Source organism: Periophthalmus magnuspinnatus, chromosome 1 (assembly GCF_009829125.3).
Source record: "Periophthalmus magnuspinnatus isolate fPerMag1 chromosome 1, fPerMag1.2.pri, whole genome shotgun sequence".
NCBI classification, from domain to species: domain Eukaryota; kingdom Metazoa; phylum Chordata; class Actinopteri; order Gobiiformes; family Gobiidae; genus Periophthalmus; species Periophthalmus magnuspinnatus.
This window is the reverse complement of record NC_047126.1, coordinates 6,771,411-6,780,421: the sequence shown is the minus strand read 5'-3', so window position 1 is coordinate 6,780,421 and position 9,011 is coordinate 6,771,411. Positions and strand designations below refer to the sequence as shown.

Sequence of the window (9,011 nt, the reverse complement as noted above, 5' to 3'; positions counted from 1 at the left end):
CGCTGCTGCTTAACGCGGTTTGAAAACAGTTTGAAAACAGTTTAAACAGTTTAAAGACACCTGCAAATGCGTATCTTGGACATATATTAGTTTTTTTTCAATTCTTCTGTGTTTAGTTTATGACTTTTTATATTTTTGGGCAGTAAATTCAAAGTTGTCATTGGACCCAGTTTGTCCAAATGTCACGTGTGTCCTTTAAGTTGTAGGACGGCGCTTGTTTTTGTTCACACTGGTAGCGCAGCAGCTGTGGTACTGAGAATACATTAAATTATATTAATATGCTTTGTTTCTCCTGAGTGTAAATGAATACACATTAACCATTTTCCCCGTGGGGGTCAGAAGAGAGTCACAGAGGACAAAGTGTTGTTCTCACGTTGTGTTTGGTCACTTCAGGTCACCTCAGGTCACCTGCCCCAACCGCAACTGATCTGACGTCACATTTATGCATCACACACATCACATTAAGTCCATCAGTGTAACGGCCCTTTGCATTGTATTTGATAAAAGTTTTCCTTGATGTGCTGTTCTACAGCAGTGAAATGTGCAGAATCTTTGAATGTTGTGAACATGTCCTTATGCAGAGATTTTTTGTTTCTGAACAAAATGAACAATTCTTATTGTTATTTGCTTGTAATTGTCAATGGTGCCAACATGAATGAAGAGCACTGAATGTGCTTTGGGTAACCACACACACACAGGATACATTTTCCATTTTGAAAACATATTTTTTAATATAAAATATAATAATTCCCATATGAGGGACATAGTGCAGTCTGTGGAGTTGGTCCGTGTGTGGATCCTTCAGGTGTGTGCAGGCTGCAGCAGTCTGTGGAGCCTCTGTACTGTCTCAGATACTCCTAAACACACCATCATCTCCGCCACACTGGGGCCCTGCTGTGAACACAACATAGGGAACTGTTAACATCAGAGGGAACTGTTAGCATGTTAGCTTTGGCATGGACAGAGGAAGTGCCTGTTCTCACTGCCTCTATCAGCTGTGTGTTTATAGTGCTCTACTGAGTCACTTCTTGACTCTAAAGAGGGATGACTCTGAAGTCAGTGTGCTTAGTCATGTCTATACTGCAAATACACACTTGGAAACTGCAGTGTGTAATCTGAGTTAAAACAGTCATATGCTGATTCACATGAGCTATAGATCATCACTGTTCTGGATTTAAATATACATGGGTATGGGCCATGGAAAAGCTTGTATTGTAGACGTGTACTTGACATGAGAGTGTAGTTACCTGCAGGCCGCTGAGAGCCAGCCGCAGCAGCTTCATCACCTCTCTGTACTGGGTGCGCTGGCTCTGCTTGGCCACAGCCTTCAGCTCTGAGCTCAGGCGCTCCACTGTCAGCTCCCCGCTCTGCTCCATCAGCCTGCACCAGAAAAGGCACCAGACTCTTGAATTGAATTGTATTTGTACTTGAGTAGTATTGGTATGAAGTCACAGTTAATGAGATATAATAACATCTAGAGAGATCATGAATTCTGCTGCTGTGGAAGTTGAAGGAGCCATTTTGTGATTTTAAGAGGAGCAAAATTGGCTCTGTGCTTAACGGCAGCCGGCTACTTCCGGTTAGGGGCAGGGTGGGCACCGCCATTTGCGCTAAAATCATTAAATACTGAAAGGAAACTTTTATTTTGATTTCTTTAGTGTCTCAGTACTAATGCTAACTTTTAAAATGTTAAATCTAACATAGCAATAAAAAGAATAATTTATTACTTAGAATGAAAAAAATATTTCTTTCAAGACTTTTTTACACAAGAGTATGGTAGAATATTAGATAAAGTACAAATACAAAAAGCCCATAAACTTTTGTTTCGTGGCTGCTAAAACTGAATGTTGGTTCCCATGATGATGCTGTCTCTAGCCTTTATCAAACCTCAGTGGTAACAATACTGTACCTGATGACTAAAGAGGCGATGTGGGGGGCCTCGCTGGTGACTGCTGCCACCTGCTGGGGAGTGTAGGATGGGCGGATCCACAGGTAGGAGTACTGTGGGCTGAGCAGCTCCTTCACAGATGAGATGTGTCCCTACAGAGGAGACAAGAGAGGAACCATGACTGATGAACCGTTTCAAAGCTCTTTTATCCTCCTCAAAACTGCTCAAGTGCACAGAAGATCACTTTGAAATCAGTCTACACCACATTTACTGCATTAATGAACTTAATCAAGGCACCAGGCTCATGTAATACAAGCAGGATGAATCTGACAAATGTATGGAACATGTATGACTGCCACTAACAGTTATTTTAGTAGCTGCAGACAAACCAGTTTTTCCTTTTTTTTTTATTAGTCCACAGTCAATTATTGTTTTTATTTTACTTTGGAATATTTAAAAATACATATTTAACCAAATAAAAGGTTAAACCTGGTGACTAAAGGCTTCAGAATAGACTTTATTTTTATATATTCTCTATTACTAAGGAACATCTGAAATAGGACATTTTGTTCTAGTCATGGTCTTTTGGCATGTGTTTTAAAGTCTGTATAAGCTCTAGGCCAGGGAAAACTTTTTGACACACGGGCCACAGTGGGTTCTAAAATTTGAGAGAGGGTTTGGGCCAGGATATGTATATGTATATATTACATTAGCAAAGCCTGAGTATGCAAGGCTCATCGTACAAATTGTTTTCCAAATGCATTAATTAAATTAATAATTAATTTATTCAATTTCAGTTAAATAAACACAGAAGAAAAACTTCAAACAAGGTTTACCCTTACCTATTTTAATATAATTTGGTCACATTTGGTGGGCCATAGTTTACCCATGTCTTCTCTAGAACAAACTTAAGGTGCCTTTGAAAAGTACATGTCTCAGAGTGCCTCGACTTGCCACAGTCATATGATACTTTTTCTCATTTATCATATATTCTCACACTGCAATACATTTAGTGCAGCTCATTCATAATCATACTCAAAATGTTGTATGGTATAAATAGTATAAAACAGTCCCTTGGCCCTTCATACAATCAGGAAAAGGGAGTTTGGGGGAATTTTCCCAAGAAAATTTGAAGAAAGGTTTGCCAACCTCTGCTCTAGAACTGGATGATATACAACTATATACAACTCTTCACTGCTTTTGAAAGAAATATCCAATCACAAAATATACACACACCTTCTCACTATTTGTTTGGGATTGGCTCCACAAACTTGTCATATTAATCTTACGGCTTAGAGTCCTTTCACCTGACAAAAGACACACCTTTGAGGTTGAATAAAGGCATCGCTTTCTAATGTTGTGAAAAAATATTAACTTTTTTCATGTCATGTTCATGCTTTGTTCTGCCAGAGAAGACATTGAACTTTGTGTCAGATGTGGATAAACCCTGTCATTAGAGCAGTGTTAACAATCTGAAATCAGAGCTGGTTAGTACTCAAACCTACTTACATTGCATACTTACTTTTGCTCCTACATGAGTAATATTTTATTGAACTAACCATACTTTCACTTAAAAGTTGTGGTTCCCTTTCTCACTGAGTCTACAAGTGACAAAAGCTTTATGTCGACAATATGAAATTATTTGAACATTAGTGTTTTTTGCAGCTCCTTCAGATATAATTTTACTTTGTCTCATTTTTGTGTCTGTTTGAAAATACCATATTTTCTGCATCGTTTAATGTTTTGTCCTTCAAATTAGTTTTCCCAAATACTTTTTTTCTTGGACTACTACTTCTACTTGAGTAATATTATTTTGAAAGAACATGACTCTTACTTGAGTAAAATGTTTGGCTACTCTGTCCTGAAACCCACCAGTGCTGTAACCTGTAGCCTTCTGTATACACTACATGTTTATAGTTTACTCCCCATGTGCCTGTGGGCTCACCTTCCTGTGGTGCATCACCCGTGTGATGTACTCAGGCTGCAGAACGTCCTGGTCCAGGCTGAGCTCCGAGTACTGGAGCAGGAGCAGGCTCTGGAGATGATCCACTAGAGAGGAACAGAGCTGAGGGTCATCCACGTGCCGCTGCAGGTGGATCCTACATGTGCGCACATACATGCACACACACAGACACACACAAACAGAACTAGTGTTAGATGCTAATTGTAGTAGCACAAAATAACAAAAGGTTTCCAACTAGTACATAAAAAAGTACCCACAATAAATACTGACCCCAAAACTTATTCTATCTTTTATATACTAAACGATAAGTTGACAGGTCTACAGTTAGCATCATCACCAGCAGGGGCGCACCGGTTAAACTCGGGCAGCTTGTCCAGGTCCATGAGAGCAGAGTGAGTGGTGATCTTGGTGGGGTTGAACTCTGCGATCAGCTCCTCCAGACTGCGGCCCATTCGGTTAGCTGCAGCACACACACGTATACATATGGATTAGTTAAACTGTTATGAAATGTTATGAGTCTTATCCTAGTGATTTATTTTTGGCTTGTCGGCATGTCTAGTTTAAATTTTCTGTTGGACCAGATCAGAATAAAAGCTGAATTGAACGAAACTAAAGTCTGTTCAAATCCCATGTAAAACAAAACTAAAGGTGTGTATAGAGTAGTGATAGAAGAAGTAATCCATTCTGTTACTTAAGTAAAAGTACAGATACATGAGCAAATAAACTTCAAGTTAAAGTATCACATGAAAAAAATCTACTTAAGTAAAAGTATTAAAGTACCAGTTTAAAAAAAATGTTAATGAGTAAAAAGTAAACATATTTTGAACAGGTTTTGAGGTTTTATAAAGCTTCAAAATGTAGTGACTTAGATAAAGATTTGTGCTGAATTTTGTTCAACAGAAACAACCGAATCAATCATTTCTTCTAGAGGATTTATTTTTTATATATTTTTGCTCTAACTTTGAATGTGTTGTTCCAACCAAACCAGTCAAATGTCCCTAGTGTTTGCTCAGACTCACAGTCGAAGCCCGAGCCACAGTTGGTGGTGATGTCCAGCAGGGCCTCAGGCAGGACCCCCTCTGCTTTGAACCTCTGGATGAAGATGTGACCCTGGCGCTTGGACAGCTTGGAGCCGTCCTTGTTCGTGAGCAGTGGGAGGTGTCCGAAGGTCGGGGGGGTCCAGCCCAGGGCGCGGTACATCAGCAGGTGTTTGGACGTAGAGATGAGCCACTCAGAGCCGCGCAGCACGTGGCTCACTCCCATGTGGTGGTCGTCCACGATGTTGGCCAGGTGGTACGTGGGGAAGCCGTCTGCCTTCAGGATCACAGGGTCTCCTTCCACCTGCACAACACCAATCAAAACTCAACATTAAAACTGTAATATCACTCCACTGTCACTTTGGTGGTTAAATAAGCCCCTTCATCTATTCATTGGTAGAATTAACAGTCTGAAAATGACAGACCTGTGTAGCATTTCAGGTGAACAGCCTGCTCTTTGTCTCCATAGAGATATTATTGCGTAGACGGTTCCACAGTATGGCATTAAACTTGTCTCTTTTATTTTTATTGTTTTCCCCATTTATTTCATTACAGGTGTTTTTATTGTGCAAATATACATTGAATGCATTTTTACTGTGTGCGTGCTCAGCTCTCCACAGATCTGATCTGTAACCAGGTCTAGTGTTATAGATAAGTTTAATGTCATACTACGGAACATTCCAGACAAAGCAATGAAGTCTCAATGGAAACAAGCAGGTGGCAGACACATTGTGCACCTTTAACTTACAATGTGTATGCAAAGAAAAATAAACATTACAGGGGCAACTGGCCTTCATTTTGGGACTTTAATATAAATAAATACAATTTGTATTTTCCCACTCATCCTAAACTGATAACAAATTGTGTATTTTTAAACCCATAATCCCACCATTCTTTTATTATCAAATATAATAAATATCAGCTGTGTAAATGTTAAATGAATAGTAAATATAAATCCTACTGTGGAAGTGTGGTACCTGTGCCACCTCATGACGAGTCCATCCAAAGACCAGGTCCTGGAAAGACTCCACCCCCTCCTGCAGACGGAACCGGACCACATGACTGAGGCCCTGGTCCAGTCTCTGCTGCACCTGTGCGGGCTCCAGATGCCGGCACCGGTTATCATACCTGTGGACACACAACTCTCAGGCATGCACCATCACCCTGACAAAAACTGTGACTAAAGCTGCAACTAAACCAAGAAAAGACCAGCACAAAACCAGGACATGAACAGGACCAAATGCTCATAAACTGGACCTAAACCAAGATCAAGCAAGTGTAAATCAGTATGAACCTGTTTCTACAAGACTGCACAAAGCTACTGCAAAAGGATTGTCACTGAAATACCAGCCAACATGAATGTGGGGTGAGGGGGGAGGGAAGGGGCCGGGTGAGGAGAAGGGGGGACAGGTTTCACATCTGCCATCTACTGATAACAAAAAAAACGAAAAAACAAAAACAAATACACTTGTGGATTGTAGCTTTACCTCATGGATAAGTTTGTTAAATTTATATTATACTATTATAAAATACTGTTATTGCAATATAGGCCATCCTTGTGAGTTTCCCCCATATCCTACAACATTAGTTCTTCAGTACATAAAATTAATGAATGAATAAAAGCAGTCCTGTGAGGGTTCAGACCACAGACATGATGAGTACCTGGGTGTCTGACCGCTGCGCAGAGCCTCCTTCTTGAGCAGCTCCAGTCTTTGGGGGCTGCAGAAGCAGTGGTAGGCGTGCCCAGACTGGAGCAGGCGCTGGACCGTGGAGGAGTACAACTGCAGCCTCTGGGACTGGAGGTACGGCCCCACAGGTCCTCCACGCTGGGGGCTCTCATCTGGAGGGATCCCTGAGTCACAAACAGAAACAGACCCACAAGCTCCATGTTAGGAAAGAGGTACAAGTGATGCTAAGTTGTATTATTAAGTGTAAAAGAACAAATAATGCAGTCAAATATTTGTACATAAAAGATTCACACTGATCTAAGCTAGCTGTGTTTTTTTTATGTTAATAAGTTCCAAGATGGCCTTATCTATAAATCCAGTAACAGTAAAATAACACCTCAGAGTAATACAAGGCGAAAGACAACTGTAACAATTAGATTACAGAGTTTTTGGCAGAGTTCAGGCCTGAAGCTGCCCACAGTCCTACGGCATAACCTCTCATGTTACTCATGTTTCCCCAGCTCAGCATGTCCCCTAAAAGCTGAAATCATATTGATACGGTGAGTCTATGGGCTGAGGGTACCCTGATGCAATGAGTCTATGGGCTGAGAGTACCCTGATGCAATGAGTCTATGGGCTGAGAGTACCCTGATGCAATGAGTCTATGGGCTGAGAGTACCCTGATATGGTGAGTCTATGGCCTGCGAGTATCCTGATGCAGTGAGTGTATGAGCTGAGAGTACCCTGATGCGGTGAGTGTTTGAGCTGAGAGTACCCTGATGCAGTGAGTGTATGAGCTGAGAGTACCCTGATGCGGTGAGTGTTTGAGCTGAGAGTACCCTGATGTGGTGAGTGTATGTGCTGAGAGGACCCTGATCCAATGAGTCTATGGCCTGAGAGTACCTGATGCAGTGAGTGTGTGGCCTGAGAGTACCCTGATCTAGCAAGTACCTGCCCAGTCAAGCATGTCCTCTATAGCCTGGGCCGCTCCTGGGACCAGCCGGCTCTGGTCCGTGTCCTCCAGGCGTAAAATGAAGGTGCCTCCGTACTTCTTGGCAAAGAGATAGTTGTACAGAGCGGTGCGCAGGCCTCCCAGGTGCAAAAACCCTGTCAAAGAGTTCACAGTCAGACGATGGAAGTGCCTCACAATTTTAGGAAAAAATATCAGGTTGCATCATATTTGTTTGTAGTAGTGCAGGACGGGTTTTGGTTAAGCCTTCTTTATTTGTGTCCTTAGGAGAAATTTGTCTTGGAAACAGTATATCAGAATCAGAGGACTTTTATTGCTATTGTCAGTGAACACAACTCACAAACTAGGAACGTTCTTCGGTGAAAAAGTGCAATATAAAACACTGAAAAATAATAATATACAAGTTCAAAAAAGATGCTTAAAAATAAACTAGTCTTAGAGGTAGAAATATACAAAAATGTACAGTTTTTTTGTTACATATTCTAAATGTTAAATTGCACCTTTAATTAGTTATTCTGTCCAACAGGTTTAGATGGCCCTAGTCTATGGGATCAGATCTGGTGTAACGTTACTTAGACCTGGTTTAGTTCTTCATCCTTGGTTTAGTTTGGGTTTGGAGTAGTTCATCTTGTCCTGCTTTGAGTATTTTATAATATGTTCAATCCAAACACTCCTAGGACTTGGCAACTCATGACAACCTCTTATAATTATCAGATATAGTTTTGCCTCCACCACTCACGCAGCTGTCATCAAACTCAGCTGTAATCCAGGGGGCACGTGCTCACCTGTGGGGCTTGGCGCGAAACGCACTCTGACCCCTGCACCCTCTTTGGCCTGTCCCAGACCCGTTGAGCACCCTTCCCCGGACCCAACCTGTCCCGGAACCGTGGAGCATCTCCGGAGAACGACCCTGCAGCCTCCACCCACAGCCAGGCGAACACAGACCCGCAGACAAAAGGTCATGTCCCCAAAACCGGCTGTGCTGCTGCGGGCAAACCGGGACATCATTCAGACATGCTAGTTAGCAAGCTGTCATTTTCTATGTCTATAACTGTCTTTTGACTATGCCAGCTGTGTTTTAAAGCTGTCAAAACTTTGTGCTTTCAGACAAAACGTGCCGTCATGAATTTTAAGTATCCTCCTAACGTCAACATCGGCGTGAAAGTCGCTACCAGATTTGCGTCAGTCTTGCCTCCACGGCGCCGCCATCTTGCGTATGGTAACTCCACATGGACAAAAGACATCAACTGACATGAGTTAATTACTGAAACGAAAATAAACAATTAACAGTGTACTCTCGAACAGCATATAATTATTGTAGACGAGTAGAAAATGAATTACAAGCTGATACAATGTAAGATAACTGAATTATAAATTTGGTATTACAGTCAACGGTTAACCAAATCAATACTGCCCTCTCATGGATGCACCTGCGCTATGTTTTTCTCATTTTATATATGATCTTATTATTTCATGTGGCATTATT

The 9,011-nt window shown here is 41.4% G+C and overlaps 2 protein-coding genes across 3 annotated transcripts in view; both read right to left on the bottom strand.

The window, feature by feature from the left end:
• LOC117376602 (bifunctional apoptosis regulator-like) overlaps positions 1-9,011 on the bottom strand; it is a 131,058-nt gene that overhangs the window by 33,263 nt on the left and 88,784 nt on the right. The gene's annotated exons all lie outside the window — the stretch shown is intronic.
• On the bottom strand, positions 713-8,731 carry LOC117377754 (probable glutamate--tRNA ligase, mitochondrial). Of its 2 annotated transcripts, none has more exons than XM_055225420.1 (10): positions 8,311-8,717; positions 7,507-7,662; positions 6,551-6,740; positions 5,866-6,016; positions 4,871-5,192; positions 4,203-4,311; positions 3,834-3,987; positions 1,910-2,040; positions 1,248-1,380; positions 713-891 (listed from the first exon to the last, which is right to left on the bottom strand). In XM_055225420.1, exons 1-10 carry the CDS (start codon positions 8,531-8,533, stop codon positions 802-804), a joined length of 1,659 nt encoding a protein of 552 aa, XP_055081395.1. In that variant the 5' UTR covers positions 8,534-8,717; the 3' UTR covers positions 713-801. The 2 variants fall into 2 exon arrangements, with proteins under 2 accessions (XP_055081395.1, XP_033830140.1); XM_033974249.2 differs by having other exon boundaries at positions 714-894; positions 8,311-8,731.

Excerpts from the sequence above, each read along its gene's own strand:
- LOC117377754 (XM_033974249.2), bottom strand. The coding sequence starts at position 8,533 with ATGATGTCCCGGTTTGCCCGCAGCAGCACAGCCGGTTTTGGGGACATG. Across the intron at positions 7,663-8,310 it reads TTTCGCGCCAAGCCCCACAG|GGTTTTTGCACCTGGGAGGC; the intron begins GTGAGCACGTGC and ends ACTCTTTGACAG. Across the intron at positions 6,741-7,506 it reads GGACATGCTTGACTGGGCAG|GGATCCCTCCAGATGAGAGC; the intron begins GTACTTGCTAGA and ends TTTGTGACTCAG.